We start from the raw sequence: 21,657 nt of genomic DNA, 5'->3' as shown, positions 1-21,657 counted from the left end.
CCAACTCTACCATTCTATGTTTTTCCCAGTTATAGGGAAATTCTTTTTCTTTCAATCTTTTTGATAGAGGCGATCGGACAACTGCAGCTTCTAGTCTCCCATGCAGACTATCGAAGCATGCAAAAAGTTTTTAAAAACATTAAAAATAAAAAAAGTTCAAATCACCCCCCTTTCTTCCCATTCAAAATAAAAAAAAAACAAAAACACATATTTGGTATCGCCGTGTTCAGAAATCGCCCAATCAATATAAAAAAAATTAACTCTAGCTGAATGGCATAACAAGAAAAAAATTAAAAACATCAGAATTGTGGTTTTTTGGTTGCCGCTACATTGCAATAAAATGCAATAACTGGCTATCAAAAAACTGTATCTACACCAAAATGATATCAATAAAAATGTCAGCTTGGCACACAAAAAATAAGCCCTCAACTTGACCCGAGATCACGAAATATGGAGACGCTACAGATCTCGGAAAATGGTGCTTTTTTCTTTATCACACTTGAAATTTTTTTGCGTTTTCCAGGACATATGTTAAAATCGATGGTGTTGTTCAAAAGTACAACTTGTCCTGCAAAAAACAAGCCCTCACATGGCCATTTTGACTGAAAAATAAAAAAGTTATGGCTCTAGGAAGAAGGTGAGCAAACAAATGAAAACGCAAATACCTCTGGACATGAAGGAGTTAATGAATCCAAGTTGGTCTGAATGTATTAAGAAGGGCATCCCTTTCAGTAACCTTTCTGAGATTGTTTTAGCACATATCTTTGATGTCTGAATTAATGAGGGATATAAGCCTGTAGCTTAGGAATTACCTCTGGATCATTATTCAATTTTAGAATAACCATTATAGTGGCCTGTAAGGATTCCTTTGGGAATTGACCTTCATTGATAGCTGTATTAAACAAACATTAGGTGATCTAATAGATGGTGACTAAAAATGTTATATTCATTAGGTATGCCATCATGTCCAGATGATTTACTTTCCTTTAACCCCTTAACGACTGCCGATACGCCTTTTAACAGCGGCAGCTAAGGGTACTTATTCCTCAGCGCCGCTTTTTAACAGCGCTGAGAAATAAGTGTATAGCGCCCCCACTATCGGAATTTCTCTGGAGTCTCTGCTACCGGGGATAGCTGAGACCCTGGAGAACATGATTCGGGTCGTTCTTTACCGACCCCAGTGCTTCGATCATTGTTATTCACCGAATAACGGCAACCGCAAAAAAAAGTCAGATTTCTCATTTAACTTCTCTGTGCTAGATCATATCAGAGGAGAGAGTCTCTCAACTCCAGTCCTCAAGACCCACCAACAGGTCATGTTTTCAGGATTTCCTTAGTATTGCACAGGTGATGGAATTAATGCTTGAGCAAGTGTTGAAATCACCTGTGCAATGCTAAGGATATCCTGAAAACTTGACCTGTTCGTGGGTCTTGAGGACTGGAGTTGAGAAACACTGGCACATCAGAGGAGAGAGAAATGGGGTCCCTTGAGCCCCGATACCTACGATGTCCCTGGACCCTCCTGCATCCCCTGGCCGTCTGCATTTTCTTCAGGGAAAAAAATGGCAGGCGCATGCGCCCGCCAAGATCTGCCTGTCAGCACCCACCAACAATAGGAAATTTTCCCTATTGGTTTATTTTGATCACTGTGATAGACCCTATCACAATGATAAAAATAAAAGAGTATATTGAATCATATCCATCTTTATCACCCCCTTAGTTAGGTAAAAAATTAAATTAAAAAAGTATTTCATTTTTCCATTACGGTTAGGCTTAGAGCTAGGGTTAGGTTTGGGCTTAGAGCTAGGGTTAGGGTTGGGCTTAGAGCTAGGGTTGGGCCTAGGGTTAGGGTGGTGTTGGGGTTATAGTTGGGATTACAGTTAGGGTTGGGATTAGGGTGTGTTGGGGATAGGGTTGTGGTTAGAGTTTGGATTAGGGTTAGGGGTGTGTTGGGTTTAGGGTTGGATTTAGAATTGGGAGGGATCCACTGTTTAGGTACATCAGGGGGTCTCCAAACGAGACCTGGCGCCCACCATTGATTCCAGCCAATTTTGCGTTCAAAAAGTCAAACAAGCTCCATCCCTTCTGAGCCCTGCCATGCACCCAAACAGTGGCTTTCCTCCACATATGTGGTATTGGCGTACTCAGGAGAAATTGTACAACAAATGTTGTGGTCCATTTTCTCCTGATACCCTTGCGACAATAAAAAAAAATTGTTCCAAAGTAAATTTTTTGTGAAAAAAAAAAGTAAAATGTTCATTTTTTCCTTCCACATTGTTTTAGTTCTCGTGAAGTGACTGAAGGGTTAATAAACTTTTTGACTGTGGTTTTGCGCACCTTGAGGGGTGCAGTTTTTAGAATCGTGTCATTTTTCGGTATTTTCTGTTATATACTGATCCCCCAAACTCGCTTCAAATGTGAGGTGTCCCTAAAAAAATGACTTTGTAAATTTTGTTGGAAAAATGAGAAATCGCTGGTCAACTTTTAACCCTTATAACATCCTAACAAAAAATTGTTTCCAAAATTGTGCTGATGTAAAGTTGACATGTTGGAAATGTTATTAACTATTTTGTGTGCCATCACTCTCAGATTTAAAGGTACAAAAATTAAAAGTTTGACAAAAAAATTTAAAATTTTCCTATTTCAAATTTCTGTTGTTTTCATAAATAAACCTAAGTTATTTCGAAGAAATTTTACCGTGAGACCGCTACGTCATCAGAGGTCATTCGCACAATGCATATCTGGGAACGGAAGTTGCCGTCAGCGCCAATGAGGACCAGGAGGACTCTGGGGGCCGACAGACAGTAAGTATATCCCTATTTTTTTCTTTTATTATTATTAACATTCTATCTTTTACTATTGATGCTGCATAGGCGGCCTCAATAGTATAATGTTGGTCACATTTGTCAAGCACTATGCTTGACAAGTGTAACCAACCTGTCAGTCACTTTTCCAAGCGATGCTTCAAATCGCTTGGAAAAGCGCTAGCATTGTGCAAGCTAAAAACACTTGCAAAACACATGCAAATTCCGCAGGTGTTTTACCCACGGCGGGGAGTTGCGGAAATGCTGCGGACAATTCCGCAGCATTTCTGCAACGTGGGCACATATCCTTAATCTAGAAAGAAATTTGTTTATTTCTGTAGTTTTTGGTAGCATTATATAAGGCAGAGTAAAACTGCAAATTGTTCAGCAATTTCTTGCGGATGTGTATATTTAACTTCATCATTTTTAATAGAAGACTAGTTTCATACGCTGGTTATTGACCTTGTGGCCATAAGTCTAGACATTTTGGTATAGGAGAAATAATGAAGCTTATAGGGAACCTGTCAGCAGGATTGTGCACAGTAACCTACAGTGTCAGGTCGGCGCCGTTATACTGATTGATATGATTCCTGGGGTGATGAAATCTGTCTTGTGGTTGTTGTGTAATCTTTATTTTCTGTTTTGAGTTAATGATCCCTCAGTGACCTGCCCCCTAGTTTACATAATAAATATCTGTACATACTGAAGAAAAAAAAAAAAAAACCTTCTGCAGGCAGGCGCTGGCCATGGCACCTGCGCTGCAGCACAATCACATGTTTGATGGAGTTCACATGCTTATCGTAGTTGTTTTTTTTTTTAGCGTGGATGTAAATAACAGATGCCATAATGATTTAAAACAAGACTGACATACGCCTGTACCATACAGATTAAAAATCATCTTTTTCTTTCTGGACAAAATACGGGAAGTTTTCATACATTTGTCTAAACTTAACATAAAGCATATATGGCAAGACACATGCTACCCCTTAGCCATATGGCTGCTAGTTCTGGAAATCTCAACTGAATGACTCAAATATTTAAATGAGAAATGGAAAGCCTCAAAAAGTGAACAAGGAAGATACATCTGCATGGGTTGGATATGCTGCAGATTTTCTACAGCAGAACATACAGAATGGCTAATTTTGGCAATTTCATTGCAGAAAGGCTACAGTTTGTTGGAAATGACCACGTCATTCAATCTTCTCTAAAACCTCATCCACCAAGCTTGTAATGTAATACTCAGCAGACCTCCCTTCCTGAGCTGCAGATGGAAAAGTCACTGTGTAAGGACGTACGCTAAAGATTCAGCAAATGAGCCATTAAATCATCTTTCATAAATTTTGGCCCCATTCATAAAAAACAGCAGTGCACAATGGTTCCAGAAGGTAAAATCACTCAAAATGAACAGCAAACATTCACATTTAAAGGTTTTTATTTTGAAAAATAAAATACAAAAAGGTCAATAAAATTGTAAATGTACATATTCTTTTCAAACCCTATTCCCCAACCCAACTTCTTTGGAAGTTTTTTTTTTTTTTTTTTAAATAAGTGTAAAGAAATCTGAACCTATGCAAACACAATGGGCTCTCGTGGCGGAGCCTGGTAATAGAATATGGTCTTGAGCACAGGATACAAACAATAGAAACAATTGCAAGAAATACACTTTTGGATGGATGCTTCTATTGTTGCTAGAGAACACTGCACAGCAGTGGCAGGAAGGTTTTAGATCTATCTCCTTAAGTGAATTTAAAACAAAGGTTTTGCCTCCAATTTTAAATAACTAGTTTTTTTTCCTTTTTTTTTTTCAAATGATGCAAGCTAATCTCTGACATACTCGGCAAGCAAAAAGGTGAGTACAGATAAGAAACCAGTCCATGATATATACAATGCCATTATCAGATCCAAGCAATTACAAATTGGTCATGGGCAGACAGACTCCATTAAAGAAGTTGTCCATTATAAGGACAACTACTTCTCATACCCCAGCTGGCACTGTTCCCGCGGTGTTGGAAGTCATTCTCCCCAGGGCTGTCATGCTGTTGTTGTGACACCGGCGCACAATCAGCTCTGGCGTCACTTTCCGCGCCTCCTGTCGAACTGAACTTGAAGAGAAAGTCAGAGATCAGCTGCAGCCTGGACATCCTCTTCATGTTCAATCTGTGCAAAGTCAGAGACAGTGACACCAACGCCGATTGGGCGCCGGCATGACATGTCACCATAAGCCCCGGGGAGAACGAGTGCCGACACCTTGGGAATGGCGCCAGCACAGGAAGTGAATATTAGCTTTTTATTTTATCGGGGCTATACATTTAGATCAAGACCATTTACATTGTTCCAGTTAGGATTATCCCCACAAAAATCATTTGTCACCAGAGATATAAGTGTTTGCATTGCCTCTTGTGCCGTGACCCATAATAAAAGTATATGCTATGTAAATGTAATATTTACCTCTAATGACTCTGGGACCATTATTCTGGACAATAAACTTAGATCAATATAATTAATCATTGTAAAAGCATTCCAAAGATAATATTTGTTGGCCTTGTTAAAGAAGATTTCTGTGAATAAAGCTTCTATATATAATGAAAAATTTGGCAACCCTCCATTTGTTTGTTCTCACGCAACGATTTTATTTGAGAGGGGGTTTTCACATAAATTACCATGGCATTAATCACTGTTTTTTTGTAATTACACCAATTTTTGCTGTTATAGTATGTGCACATGATGCCTCTTTTCCAGTGGCAGAGCCGTTGTGTTTTTCTAGGCAAAGCAGTTTCAGGTAATCACCGGCAATTTTTTTCTCTTTAAACCGTTCGGCTGTTTCTGTATCTTGAAGCAATTAAAAGTAGTAATAAAAGACTGAACATGTGCGCAGCAATGTCGTTTTTACATTGCTGTGCTCCATGTTCATTTTTTTAAGGTGGTATTGCGGCACTTTCTCCTGACAGATTGCAAGTGGAATCCACCTAAAAAATGACATCATTTGTACATACCTGAATCGTGTAAGAACAGCCACAAAGCCACGGCATGCGAGTGTAGTCTAATACTTTGTGTAGTACTTTGGTTTGCACTCAGCAAATACAAAAATTAATTTTATAAAATTCAAGACTGAAAACCTACCCCGATACTTTCCACTTGCTGCACATAATCCACTACAGTTGCTAACAGACTATCAGAGCTCTCTCTGAGGCCAGGTTCGGATGAGGGTATGAAAATCGTACCAATTTCATCCGGAATAGGAAATCGATTTTCATCCATATTGTTATCTGTGTGTCTGTTTTTCACATTCATGTAACATCCGTGTGCTATCTGTAGTTATAAATCAACAATTTAAAATGTACATGATCAAAGTCAGTTTCCTGTTAACCCCTTACCGACATCGGGAGTAATAGTACGCCGATGTCGGACTCCCTCTGTTTGGTGCGGGTTCCGGCGCTGAGCCGGCACCTTTCTGAGCACATGTTAGCTGATATATACAGCTGACACGTGCCCACAACAGCTGCGGGTGGAATAGAGCCATTCGCGGCTGTTAACTAGTTAAAAAATGCCGCTGCCAATTTCTGACAACGGCAATTAACTTGCGCTTCCGGCAAGCGCGCCGGAAATCCCACTCATCGGTGACCCCGTCACGTGATCGTGGGTCACCGATGGGTTGGCATGACAACCAGAGGTCTCCAGCAGACCTCTATGGTTGTCACTGCTACCACCACGGCGCGGCGCACATAGCAAGTGAGCATTTCTGCTACATACAGGCGATCTGATCATTGCCTGTATGTAGCAGAGCCAATTGGATTATGGCAGCTTCCAGTCTCCCATGGAGACTATTGAAGCATGCCAAAAGTAAAAAAAAAAAAAAAAAAGTTTTAAAAATATATATAAAAAAGTTCAAATCACCCCCCGTTTCGCCCCATTCAAAATAAAATAAAATAAAACACATACACATATATGATATCGTGGCGTTCAGAATCGCCCAATATATCAATATAAAAAAAAAAACAATTATCCTGATCGTTAAACGGTGTAACGAGAAAAAAAGTCAAAATGCCAGAATTACGTTTTTTGGTCTCCGCAACATTGCATTAAAATGCAATAATGGGCGACCAAAAGAACGTATCTGCACAAAAATGGTATAATTAAAAACGCCAGCTCGGCACGCAAAAAAAATAATCCCTCAGCCCCAGAATAAATGGAGATGCTACGGGTCTTGGAAAATGATGCATTTATTTATTTTATTTTATTTTTTAACAAACTGTGGAATTTTTTTTTTTTTCACCAGGCAAATAAAAAAGAACCTAGACATGTTTGGTGTCTATGAACTTGCAATGACCTGGAGAATCATAATGGCATTTAGTGAACATGGTAAAAAAAACACTGTGGGATTATACTTTTTTTGCAATTTCACTGCACTTGATATTTTTTCGCCATTTTCCAGTACACGATATGTTAAAATCAATGGTGTCGTTCAAAAGAACAACTTGTCCCTCAAAAAACAAGCCCTCACACGGCCATATTGACGGAAAATAAAAAAAAGTTATGGCTCTGGGAAGAAAAGAGCAAAAAATGAAAATGCAAAAACAAAAATACCTCTGGTCGTTAAGGGGTTAATAATGGCAATGTATCAATAAAAATTGGATGAAATACAGATGAACCATACGGTATCCCACTTTTTTGCACTCCCATAAACTTGACTAGGTGAGTAAGCCTGGGGTCAGACTTGTGAGTGTAATGCGAAAAACTCGCATGAGTCTCTTGCCTCAATGCCCGACACTGCCGCCGGCACTCGGGACTGGAGTGTGCGGCTGCATGTCTTTCTATGCAGCTGAACGCTCCAGTCCGAACCGCCGGCGGCAGTGCCGGGTATTGAGGCGAGAGACCGGAGTGTTCAGCTGCATAGAAAGACATGCAGCCGAAAACTCCTGTGCCGACGTCAGTGCCGGGTATTAATGCGCGAGTTTCTTTGCATTGCACTCGCAAGTGTGACCCTGACCTAATCCGGAAATATGAAAGAGACTAGAGCATACAAATTGAGAGTTTGTGTGAAAAATTATCATCTGATCATCCCAATTGAATATTGGTTATTGTGCTATACAATGTTAACTCTGACAGCACAGGTTTGTATAATACGTTCATCTTTGGCTAGTTTCACATTTGCGGACGGAGGGCTGCAGACCTCCTGTTAGCCCTGCCCATTTCTGCATGTGGCCTGCGTACCCTATCTTAAACATTGGGTGCGCAGGTCTGCCGCAGTATGCGGATGCCACCGCATGCGTCGTTTTGACGATGCGGTGCCCGCATAAAATTCCAACATGATTCATTCTACGCGGGTCGCCGCACCATCAAAACGACGCATGCGGCGGCATCCGCATACTGCGGCACAGCCTGCCTACCCAATGTTAAAGAATGGGTACGCAGGCCACATGAAGCCGCATGCAGAAATGGGTGGAGCTAACCGGAGGAGGAGTGGTGGGGGCGGGGCTTCGCAAACACTCTTGTCGCATTTTTGTGTTTTGCTGTGGTAATTATAAGCAGTACTAAAGGCAACCCCCCTGTCAAAATGTTAATTAAGACTTATAATGGACAGGTTTTCAAATGGTGAGATTACGTCAACATAATAACAATATATACGCTTACAATTATAAAAAAAAAAAAAAAAACAATGCCCTTATGAATAAAATGAAACTTTCATATATTAAAAGTGAATAGTTTCCTATGGATAAATTAAACATTATTTTTCTTTCATCTTATTGAAAGACTACTTGCCAGGCAGTTTGTATAAATGGGGATTTATTCTGTTAATCCGAAGCCCACATACCAAAGATGAAAAACATGACATACATATTTGTGTGTTTTTTATTTTAATACCATTCTACAGTGATTGTATCCATTAAATTTCCAGTTTGATAGTACAATACTATTTAATTTGTCATGCTTGCAGTGAAATGTATCCCATATAAAACCCACCAGGCTTAGAACATAGAGCTGTGATTCTTGTAATCGAACATGTATACAATACACATAATTACATTGCTGGTAAGAAACAAGTGCATGTGTCCAAGCATCAGCGTATATACAACTAATATATATTTTCAAACAATGTGTCAAACCCTATGTTACATAAAAAAATAAAACTCACAGCATTGCAATGTTGATAGGCCACACAGTGATAGGAGTAATCAGGTCGTGATTTTGAAGATTTTTTTTGTTTTCATTTTTTTTTTTTTTTACTTAAAAACATAATACAGCTAGTAAGTACAGTACAACACCACTGCCAGAGTAAGGATCCAGCTATAAGAAAGTGCCATTAACTGTAAAAGATGAATCTGTGCCCTTGGGGAGACACACACGGAGACTGGGAATGGCGCATACATATCATAATTTGCTTGATGTGAGGAGATGATCATTGGTTCGTTGGTTTGTCAGATGACAGCACCTGTGTGGACATTACACAAAATAGAAGAATTTAGAATATACTCCATTTTGGTTCTGCCTGTGCTCTTAGCAATACTATGAATCATAGCTATTCTTTTCTAATGTTCCCATCTGACTCTGCAGAAGAAGAAAAAAAACAACAGTATTTTATTACGAGATGGTAGAAGCCACAGGAATGGTAATAAATAGTTTTCTGATACAGAGTGGAAGGGAATGAAAGTTCCAACTCAGTCAGAAAAATGTCTTCCTGTTAGCATAATCTTCCAAAATGACTTAACTTCTACAAAACTACAAGCTATTGAACCAATCTACGCCCAGTTGGTAAGCATTTTTATTTGTACATTTATACAGTGTCTTCAATAAAATGGCGCAGAAGATCGAGGTATGCGCACGCGGCATGACTCTGGCGCAATTTTATTGAAGTAATGTACTACAACGTCAACATAGCAGTGCGGCGGCTATAGGGAAAATGGCGTGGCAATGGCCGGCACATGCGCACTGCTATGTTGACACTGTAATAAAATTCTTCAATAAAATGGCGCCGGAGTGAACGCGTGCGCATACCGTGCCTATACCCAGCGTGTGCGCACTGCTATATTGATGTTGTAGGACATCACTTCAATAGAATGGTGCCAAAATCAGCGCGTGCGCATACCGTGCCTATACCCAGCGTATGCGCACTGCTATATTGACGTTGTAGTACATCACTTCAATAGAATGGTGCCGGAGTTGATGTGTGCGTATCCTGCAACATTAGGCGCCATTTTGTTGAAGACACTGTGTCTGCGAATTTGCAAACACAGCGTCTTCAATAAAATGAAGTTGCAGTGCGGTATTGCGCATGTACTGACTCTGGCACCACACTGCGAAGGAGAGACCCATTCCGGCTTCGGACAGAAGGACGCATCCACCGTTATATCTAAGGTATTCGTCTTTTGCTCTCAGGCATATATATTAGAGATTAACAACCAGATTCTAACTACCCTGATTCGGCATCCAGTACGATCTTATGTGGTATGCAGATCCCAAGGTAGTGTTTCCACTTCTGCATCAGAAATCCTCTAGCTGCTTACTATTCTATGTCATGATGACGTGCATCATATAGAGACATAATATCATGTGAGGCCTAGTAAGAGTTAGGAACACCTATGATACCGGGCAGAGGATTGCTGGCACAGAAGTGAACAGAATCCCTGGTCTGGATTCTAAAGAAAAAAAAAATGTCTTTAGTAATTGATGCTCTTAAAATAAAAAAAACTGGCCATATTAGTCTTCCAGAAGCCCATTTCCCACTGCAAAATGCAAATAAATTTATATAATTTATTCAATGTGATTTTCTGAATTTTATTTTTGATATTCTATCTCTCAATGTTAAAATTAACCTACCCTTAAAATTACAGACTGTTCATGTCTGTCAGTGGGCAAACTTACAAAATCAGCAAGGGATCAAATACTTATTTCCCCCACTGTATATATGTACACACATACACATATATACAGGGTTTGCCATTTATATGGATACACCTAACTAAAATGGGTATGGTTGGTGATATCAACTCCCTGTTTGTGGCACATTAGTATATGGGAGGGGGGAAACTTTTCAAGATGGGTGGTGACCATGGCGTCAATTTTGAAGTTGGCCATTTTGGATCCAACTTTACTTTTTTCAATTGGAAGTGGGACATGTGATACATCAAACTTATTGAGAATTTCACAAGAAAAACAATGCAATGATGTGCTTGGTTTTATCATAACTTTATTCTTTCATGAGTTATTTACAAGTTTATGACCACTTATAAAATGTGTTCAAAGTGCTGCCCATTGTGTTGGATAGTCAATGCAACCCTCTTCTCCCACTCTTGACAAACTGAGAGCAACACTGCAGAAGAAATGCTAGCACAGGCTTCCAGTATCCGTTGTTTCAGATGCTGCACATCTCGTATCTTCACAGCATACACAATTGCCTTCAGATGACCCCAAAGATAAGTCTAAGGGGGTCAGATCGGGAGCCTTGGCGTCCATTCAACTGGACCACGACAACAAATCAACTTTCCAGGAAAGTGTTCATGTAGGAATGCTTGGACCTGACACCCATAATTGATGGTATGGTGTAGTATATGAGGTACAAAGATAGTGGGGCCAATGTTCATCAATGGAAACCTCAATGCCACAGTATATCTGAAATTGCTACATGATGATGTGTTGCCCTCTTTATCCACTGAAGATGGCATGTTCCCTGAGTTTTTCCAGCAAGATGGTGCACCACGACATTATGGGTGTCAGGTCCGAGCATTCCTACAGGGAATCTGACCTCCTTAGACTAGCATTTCTTCTGCTGTGTTGCTATCAGTGTCTCAAGAGCGGGAGAAGAGGGTTGCATTGACAATTCAACACAATGGGAAGCCCTTTGAACACATTTTATAAGTGGTCATAAACTGGCAAATAACTCATGAAAGAATAATGATATGTTAAAACCAGGCACACCATTGTTTTTCTTGTGAAGTTCTCAATAAGTTTGATGTGTCACGTGACCCTCTTCCCATTGGAAAAAATAAAGTTGGATCCAAAATTGCCAACTTCAAAATGGCCGCCATGGCCACCACCCATCTTGAAAAGTTTTCCCCTCCCATATACTAATGTGCACAAACAGGAAGTTGATATCACCAACCATTCCCATTTTATTTAGGTGCATCCATATAAATGGCCCACCCTGTAGTATTGTTCTATTCAAACAACATTAACAGTGCACTGACCTACAAACGCTGTTGCATAAATGATAAACTACTTGGTAGAGTTGAAAACCTGAAATTCTTCAACTAAGGGTCTATGAGTGCTATGAAGTTAGAGCTTAATTCAAATTCAGATACAGAAGTGCCGAATCTTTGTATTGCAGCAAGCTGCCACCTATGCAGCGACATTCAGCTGATCATGATTTAAGCGCATTTATGATCACTTTCCACATGGCCAGGTTTTTGGGAAGTAGAAGATCCTCTACTTTCCAAATGCTGTATAGGAACAAGCTTATTGCTTATTAAACAATGTTTAAAGTGAGGGGATCCCAACCCAAAAAGAGAGACTATGATAAACATCCATGTGGAGACACAGCATTGTATCTTTAATTAACCAGACTGTTATCTGTATGTTGCCTTTTGAATTTAAGCATTTCTTCCTAGCTTGTCAAGAAAACAGTCTTTTGTTTGTGTAAGCCTGTAATATTGACTTGTAAGTAGAGTTGAGCGAATTTGTTCGGATTTGGTTCCGAATACGATCGGCAGTGAATATTGCTTTTGCAATATTTGTCAAACATAGCCGAACGTCATTAGAGTCAATGGGAGTAGAAACTGCCGATCATCAAACATACATTCGGCACAAATAGGGTACCAATATGGCACGAATACAACAAATTCAAATTCGGCAACCAAATCCAAACAATTCGTTCAACTCTACTTGTAAGCTGAAATTTGATATAACATAGTGTGCTCTTATCCTTGATGTCTAGTGATATGCTAATTATGCATTGGGTAGCTCAGATAGTTTATTGATTTTTAAAACAGATTAGGAAAATATATGTAAATAGATTATGTAATCAAACAAGGTGACTTGTCATCACCTTTCTTCCCCTTATATGTGATGCTGGATTGAAGGACACTGGTTAAACATAGAAACAGGTGACATGCCTCTGAGAGACAGAGAGAGACAGCCAGAGATTCTGCCAAGACAGCCATACATCAAAAGGAACAGAGACAGGACAGCTGCAATACATCATGGTTCCATCACGAGGGACATGGATCTATCATTTTACAGGAAACAACCTAGGACAGTGATGGCAAACTTTTTAAGAGACTGAGTGCCAAAACGGTAACCCAAAGCCCACTTAATTATCAGAAAGTGCCAATACGGCAATTTAACATCACATCACAGAAGACTTGCAAAATAGTCCCCCTTACACACACACACTACCCCTATGTAAAATACACACACACGCACACTACCCCTCTGTAAAATACACACACATGCACACTACTCCTTTGAAAAATACACACACATGCACAGAGCCCCTTTGCAATAAATATAAATATGTATACACACACTGCCCCACTACAAAATATGTATACACACACACACTCTGCCCCTCTGCAAAATATGTATACACACACACTCTGCCCCTCTGCAAAATATGTATACACACACACTCTGTCCCTCTGCAAAATATGTATACACACTGTCAGGAACACCGCACTGCACTTGCTCACTGAGCCAGTGCGCGTGTCCCGAGTACAAAAACAGTGCTCAAAGATACCGGTGGGGCGGACAGCAGTGGTGACGATGCATGCTCCAGGACCTGAACCACGTGACTGCTGGGGGCGTGGCCTAAGCTCCACAGAGCTAGGAGCTGCAGGGAAACTCCTAGAAAGGTAACTACAGGACAATGTTACCAAGGGGCATAGACAGAAACCAGATCAAGTCGGGTTAAAGCACGAGATAGCAGGACAGTACCAAAGGGTAAGACAGAGCGAATAGTCAGGACGTAGCAATAGATCAGAAAACCAGAATGGGCAATGGAAGGTACAAGAGGGACAAACTGCAACGGAGTAACAATAGCCAAGCCAGGAGGTCTGAACCGAAGAAGACAATAGTACCAAAACGAGAGACGGAATACAGAGTGAGGGAACAGGCCGGGTCATACACGGGAATCAAACAAGCAATGCAGAATACACGCACACCAGGGGGGTCGGTCAGACACACAGCCAGAATAACAGTATAGCTGACAGAGAATGCTAGTCTGGAGTGAGTATAAATACCCCTCCCAGATCCAAAGAGAGGCAGGCAAAAGTTAACCCTGCGAGAACAGGACATAACCATGTCCTAACCATGACACACACACACTCTGCCCCTCTGCAAAATATCTATACACACACACTCTGCCCCTCTGCAAAATATGTGTACACACACACTCTGCCCCTCTGCAAAATATGTATACACACTGTCGCTACCTCCTCTCTGTGTGCCTGCCACAGGTGGGGTAGCCGACCTTGGGAGCTCTGAATTATCAGCTGCCATTATCCCGGCGAGTCAGTGGAAGAGTGAGATGTGCACCATCTTGAGGTATTTTGCTGGGACTGTTCTACATGTTATCTGCCTGTTTTGTGGTTCAATAAAGCATTGCCATGCTGTTTAACCCGCAGCCTGTGTTGTCTGAGTAACGTTATGGCATCCGTTTTTATCAAAGTCTATTATCAGTCTATAATGAGAAATACAATAATGTCCTGGTAAGGCCCTAACAGTAAGACTAAGTCTTCACAGATGCTAAAGAACGCACACTACAGTTATTAATCCCAGTCTCCATGAACTGAGTTTTATGGGACGACTCATCAAAGCAAAGGGATTTTTTTTTAGCAGAGTTCTTACCTTCAACGAGTACGGCTCGGCTACTTTACGGCTTCAGTCTGTAAAACATAAAGGGACTCGTGTTTACACATATGTTTCATGTGAGCATTTGAGATTTGTTAATGTTAAAGAAAGCATGCACAGTGAAGCATTAGCAGCCACAAGCTAATAGGAAACACATTACTGCTGCTGTAGCACAGGACTAATAAGACGGATTGGATATACTTCTGTTCTTTTGGTTATAAACTACTAACAATAACACAAATAAAAACACCTTTGGTATTACGTTATCCTAGGGAACCAGATATTCAGGGGTAACAGTGATTATTTTTGCCTTTTTTTGTTGGTGTGTAAATTAAAGCTCATGTCTCCCAATTGCATTACATGAGGGGTTGTCCATTAGTTGTATGGACCGGAACAGCACACCTGCATATACTGTTCTCTGGTTCATCTGCTCAGCGGCTAGTCACTTCATATAAGTAATCAATGGGGTACGACACCTGACACCTCCACCAATCTGATATTTATGACCCCTTCAAAGGTCATCAAAATCTAAGTCCGGCACAACCTCTTTTATGGTCTAAAATTTATGTTTGTGTGTACATGAGACCAGTAAGCTAAAGAATCAAACTCTGCTTTTCTAATTTCCAGTATTGTACAGGTGGCCTACACGTTCAATAAAGTGACAGTATGCCAAGAAATATGTATGAAAGGCAGACAAGTATGAGAAAATTTCTGGCCAGCCAAGAACTTTACAACCATTCAGAATTTAGGACCCCTTCCTGGAAGGGTTTTATTGAATAGTTTACATAGAATGGCCATGATCAACTACAGAATGTCTTTATCAATAATTAATTTACATATTCTTTAGTGACTTGTCTGTTTCAGGACTGTGGCTAGTCATACGCATCACAATGTTAAACCAACAGTTTTACAGGGTGCAAACCAGAAAACAGGATTACTTTACCTGCTCTGTCAGATACAGTCATGTATTGTCCAAAAGTGTTGGCACCCTTGAAATTATTAAAGAAAATGAAATATTTCTCCCAGAAAATTATTGCAATTATACATGTTTTGCTATACAGGTTTCAATTATGTGATGCTCATTCAAACTCACCTGTGGCAAATAACAGGTGTGGTATATATGAAAAACACACCGGAAACCAGATAAAAAGGGGAGAAGCTTACGCAATCTTTGCATTTTGTGTCTGTGTGTGCCACATTAAACTTGGAGAACAGGAAGAGAATAGAACTGTCTGTGGACTTGTAACCTCGAGATTGTTGATATTTTTTTATTTTTTTAACAATTTTGGTTCCCCAGTCCATCTTCAGAGATTGTGATGAATCTTTGTCCACTGTGCGCAACATAATCAAGACGTTTACAACCCATGCATGACACTGTAGCTAATCTCCCAGGATGTGGACAGTAGAGAAATACTGATGAAAGCTTGCAACACAGGATAGTCCAGATTGTGTATAAGAAGCCACAATCAAGTTCCTAGGAAACACCATGGCAGGAGACCCAGGAGAACACCACTGCAGTTACATAGACATAAAAAGCTAAACTGCAGTTTGCCAAAATGTATATAAGTAAGCCAAAATCCTTCTGGGAAAGAGTCTTGCGGACAGATGGGTCCAAGACAGAGCTGTTTAGTAGAGTACATTCATTCTACTGTTTACCAAAAATGGAATTAGGCATACAAAGAAAAGAACACAGTACCTACGGTCAAATATGGTGGAGGTTCAAGTATGTTTTGAAGTGGCTTTGCAGCCCCTGGCACTGGGTGCCTTGACTGTGTGCAAGGCATGATGAAATCTGAAGATTACCAAAGAACTGAGCATGTTAAATGCCACCCACCCCCGGTAAGCTACCGTAAATTCGGACTATGAGACGGATCCCCATTTTATCTAAAAAAAAAATAAATCCTATTTTTGGCCCAAAAATTTGTGTCTTATGGACCGCAAAACACAGCATGTCCGATTTGTCTTGTTTTTCTCTATTTTTTGTGCTGTTCCAATACACACAAACAAAATAGACATGTGTATAACAAAACATGAGTAATTGCAAAAATTTTCTGGGAGAAATACTTCATTTGTAGAACAATTTCAAGGCTGTCAGAACTTTCAGCCATGAATATACTCATTCTTACATACCAGTATTTATAAATAGGTGACCAGACATATTGGTCTAGGTTTTACAGTCCAAAAACCACAAATTAATTGTTTTGCAGGAATTATTCAGACACTGCTAGTGCTGCAAGCTGCTGAAGAATAGCCAATATGTCAAAGCCATGTGAATAGTGAGCAGGAGCAAAACCAAATTAAACAGCTGACCACGTTCATGGCCTTTAGTATTTTTCAAATGTCAAATGACGCACTGTGATGCAGAAGAGAGGAAATAGGAGTAGCACATAAAGCATAGATTGCTGCTTCTCAAACCTTAAGGCCGGCTTTTTGGTGAGGCAGAAGTGGTAGTTTTGACACAAGTGATCAAGTGCAGCACATGGCTTGTTCTGTCCGCACCAACCTCTGGTTTAGTAACACAACTGTCTCTTTTGAGCTTGTTAGAACATTATACTAGATTCAGGGGACAAATGAATAATCTATTTTTTAGTTGTTGGCTTAATTTGTGACTTACACATGTTAAAACATTCTCTTTAAAGCAATCCCCATATAAAAAGTTTGAGAAGCTTTTGCGAAGCCCTGACATAGATCACTTTCTACTTGGACAAACGGGATGTGCCTTTCCCTATCCAATCAATTTATTGCATTAAAAAAGGAAGGTATGTGGAATGACGACATGCAAAATTTCCAGCCTTATAGACCACAATGCGAGTAAAACATGAGCTGCCCAGAAATAAGAGTGCTACAGCCCCAAAAGTGAGTGAAATGCAATAATCCAAGAAGATATGATCTTGCCTCAAGAATTTCCTTCCCGAGTTTTCTTTGGCTAAAAACACAAAAACACCATATTGTTTCTTTCTACAATCCCAATTCAAAAAACGTTGGGAAGCAGTGAATAAGATAATGAAAACAAGAATTCAATGATTTGCAAATCTCTTTTAGCCATATACATACATATAGTCACAACAGAACATAGAACACATATTAGAAGCTAAAAGTTAGATATTTTTCGATTTTATTTGAAAAAATTAACTCATTTAGAAATTGATGGCAGCAACACATATCAAAATAGTTGGGACAGGGCCAAGTCCACTACAGTATGGCATCACTCTTCTTTTAAGAATAGTCTGTAAACATCTAGGAAGTGAGGAGACCAAATGCTGGATATTGGAAGAAGAATGTTGTCCCACTCTTGACTGATGTAGGATTCTAGCTGCTCAATAGTTCTGAGTCTTCTTTGTCACATTTATTTTTTTCTGATTGTATGCAGTATGTGGTTTAGATAGAATTGTCATGCTGAAAAATGAAGAGACTTCCCTGAAATAGACACTGTCTGGATGAGAGCATATGTTCTTCTAAAGCCTCTATACAATACTCAGCATTGATAGTGCCTTTCAAGATATGTAACATGCCCATGTCTTAGGGTCCCGTCACACTAAGCGATACACCAGCGATCCCGACAACGATACGACCTTGTCAGGATCGCTGGTGCCTCGCTACATGATCGCTGGAGAGCTGTCAAACAGGCAGATTTCACCAGCGATCAGGACCAGCGTGGACGTTGGTATGCAAGGTAAATATCAGGTAACTAAGCGAGCACGCAGGTATCCAAGGTACACAGCGGGTATCTAAGCGATGCGCGCGCTTAGTTACCCGATATTTACCTTGGATACCAGCTCCCAGCGTCTGCTTACAGCGCTGGGAGCTCGCTGATCGTTGGTCTCCCGCTGCCACACGCAGCGTTGTGTGCTGGCCAGCGGGAGACTAAGGGCCCCGTCACACATAGCGATCTCGCTAGTGAGATCGCTGCTGAGTCACAAGTTTTGTGACACAACAGCGATCTCACCAGCGAGATCACTGTGTGTGACAGCGATCAGCGATCGGCCCCCCTGCCGGTATCGCTGATCGCTGTAGGAAACCGCTGGACATTTCTTTTGTCGCTGGTCTCCCACTGGCCAGCACGCATCGCTGCGTGTGACAGGTGGGAGACCAGCGATCTGCTGGTAACTAACGTACACATCGGGTATCCAAGGGACGTGCGTCCCTTAGATACCTGATGTGTACGTTAGTTACCAGCGCGCTGATGCAGGGAGCTGGTAACTAACGTACACATCGGGTATCTAAGGGACGCACGGCTCAGTGTCGCTGTGCTGATCGCTGGTGAAGCTGTCTGTGTGACAGCTCACCAGGGATCACATAGCGACTCACCAGCGATCCTGACACGTTGATATCGTAGTCGGGATCGCTGGTGAGTCGCTATGTGTGACTCCACCTTAACAATCAAAAAATGGCCCAGGACATTCCTGCATGATCAGAGATACCCAGCGGGGGGGCGGTCGCTGATGCGTGCCACACACAGCGAGATCGCTGGTGAGATCGCTGTTGCATCACAAAATCAGCGATCTTGCTGTGTGTGACGGTGCCTTTGGACACTTATATAACCCCATACCATCAGAGATGCCGGCTTTTGAACTTTGTGATAACAAGTGTTATGGTCCTCCTCCTCTTAAGTCCGCAAAACACAATATCCGTGCTTTCTATAAAGAATTTACAATTTTGATTCCTCTGACCACAGAACAGTTTTCCATTTGGCTTTAGTCCATTTTGAATGAGCTCTGGCCAAGAGAGATGGCAGCGTTTCTGGATTATGTTGCTATAGGCCCTATATTTGCATGATAAATCTGTCTCTTGTATTTGTGCATTGTACAGTGAACAGTGTTCACGTAATGGTTTCTGGAAGAATTCCTCAGCCTGTGCAGTGATCTGCAAGTCTGAATACCTTTTTTCTTTTTTTTTTTTTTTTTTTAAAGGCAGTGCCACCTGAGCGCTCATAGATCATAAGCATCCAATATTGACTGTTGGCCTTGTACACATAGATTTCTCCAGAATCTATGAATCTTTTGATGATGATGTTATGGTGGGACATTCAAAGACTGCGCAATTTTACGCTGAGGAACATTTTTCGAAAATTGTTCCACAATTTTCAGATGCGATTGTTCAGATTGGTGAACCTCTGACCAGCTTCGCTTCTGAGAGACTGTGCCTCTCTAATATGCTCTTTTTATACACAAGTCATATTGAAAACTTACCCTGCAATTGTTTTTCATTCATACCACTTACATTTACAGCCTTTTCTTATTCCTGTCCAAATCAAGCCATTAATATATAAAGGAGTTATTGTTTTCAATTAAAAGCGAAAAACGTCTAACTTTCAACTTCTGATATGTGTTCTATGTTCTATTGTCAATAAATAAATGGCAATAACAGATCTCACATTCCACACAGCGTCCCAACTCTTGTGGAATTGGGGTTGTATTTTATTCCATGAAAGCTCTAAAAAGAGCAAGAGACAAGTGCCCTAACAATGTTTTCTCCTAGAATAGAAATGTACTAGAGGAGACACCACAATAGAACCGCATTCTGCTCCACAGTTATCAGGAACGGTATGCCATATGGATTTTTACATCCACCCTGCACTTGTATTAAAAGATTTCCTCTCATGAATACAATATTTTTATCTATCTTCTTCTGGCAAAAATTAAAAATTGCATTGCCAAGAACCAATACATCATCGCCCACATTGTATTTTATTTACATACTGGACCCTTTTGTGTGAGAGATGGGTAATGAATAAGCAATGTACCATTCCATCCTTGCTACAGAACCTTACAATCAAATTCATTTTGGCCTTTAAACCTTGTACTTACAGATAAAGGGCAAAAAATAAAATTTCATTTAAAAAAAAAAAAAAAATTAAATGCAAAACAAAAAAAAAACAAACAAAAAAAAACAGTGATATATAGGGACACAAAAACAAAAATCACAAATAAGGTGTTTTAATTGCTTTTTATTGCCTTTTTTATAGACTGGACTTTTACCAATGTGGTGATTTTTTTTTTTTTAATGGGGGAAAAAAATGGTAATTCAATTTTTTTATATTATTTATTTTTATCTTTTTTATATCTATTGAGCCTTTATTTTTTAGTTTACTGTTTAGTCTTCAAACTGGGATTGCATGAATGCTTATACTATACACAGTAATACAACAGTATTGTAATATATAGTAAAAATAATGGACTTTCATGACGCTCAGCCTGTGGCTCAGTTTTCAAGAAGAGCCAAGATGGCCTTCAGCAGGCCCCCGGCTGCCATATTAACACATCCGAGCTCTGTGATCGCTTGAACACTGGCAATTACACAATTTGAACGCTGCTGTCAGTTATTGACTCCGGTATTTAAATGGCTAACAGTAGTGATGAGAGCGCAGTTCCGACAGCTGCTGTTAGACTGCTATGTAATATAGCTGGCACTTCTGCGTGTGGAGCGCCGCTCCTGAGCTCTCCCCACACACAAGTACCTGTTAGCTCTATGGTGACTGCATCTTGGTACTTTTTAAAGAACTTCTCGATGATTCTGTTAAAATCTTAACTAAACTTTTCTCGTGATTAGAAAACTGGTCTGTCCCATCTCCTGTAACAGAAGCCATGACTGGCTGGATTCGGAATAAAGACTGTTCCAGTTCAATTTTTAGCCTTTACTAACTTTACGAAATTCACATCCCATAATCCCCAGTGCGGCGACAGTGGGGTTTTGGACTTTATTTAGTTTTGTCTTTTGGAATTTTTAGAAAAAAACACTGCTGCCAAAATTAAAAGTGATTCATTACTGGAACTTTAAATAGGAACGAGGGCCAGCTTATGGTTTACAGAAAGTGCTCAGTGATCTCTTAGTACAAATGGAAACAAAAGACTTCTGCTTGAGAATGTGAACAATCTAGATTAGATATAGGTCTCGGAAAAACATGGCAGAAGGTTAATGTTGATAAATGTAGAGTAATGCCCTAGGTTGCAATAATCATATTTCTACATATTCAATGTATTGAAATATACAAGGGACTCACTCCAGAACAGGA

At 40.2% G+C, this 21,657-nt stretch overlaps 1 protein-coding gene across 4 annotated transcripts in view; it reads right to left on the bottom strand.

Annotated features, from left to right (window-relative positions):
- Nucleotides 1–8,571: 8,571 nt before the first annotated feature.
- The window catches only part of TPST1 (tyrosylprotein sulfotransferase 1), a 182,630-nt gene continuing 169,544 nt past the window's right edge, over nucleotides 8,572–21,657 (bottom strand). For all 4 annotated transcript variants that reach the window (XM_073558932.1, XM_073558929.1, XM_073558930.1 and 1 more), the window contains exons 5-6: nucleotides 14,643–14,680; nucleotides 8,572–9,234 (exon numbers count right to left, since the gene is read on the bottom strand). In XM_073558932.1, the coding sequence (XP_073415033.1) occupies nucleotides 14,663–14,680 (18 nt within the window). In that variant the 3' untranslated portion in view covers nucleotides 8,572–9,234; nucleotides 14,643–14,662. The remainder of the gene's footprint in view (nucleotides 9,235–14,642; nucleotides 14,681–21,657) is intronic.

This window comes from Dendrobates tinctorius, unplaced genomic scaffold (assembly GCF_039654945.1).
Source record: "Dendrobates tinctorius isolate UK_male_01 unplaced genomic scaffold, ASM3965494v1 ptg000263l, whole genome shotgun sequence".
NCBI classification, from domain to species: Eukaryota; Metazoa; Chordata; class Amphibia; order Anura; family Dendrobatidae; genus Dendrobates; species Dendrobates tinctorius.
This window is presented reverse-complemented; position numbering and strand designations above follow the sequence as displayed.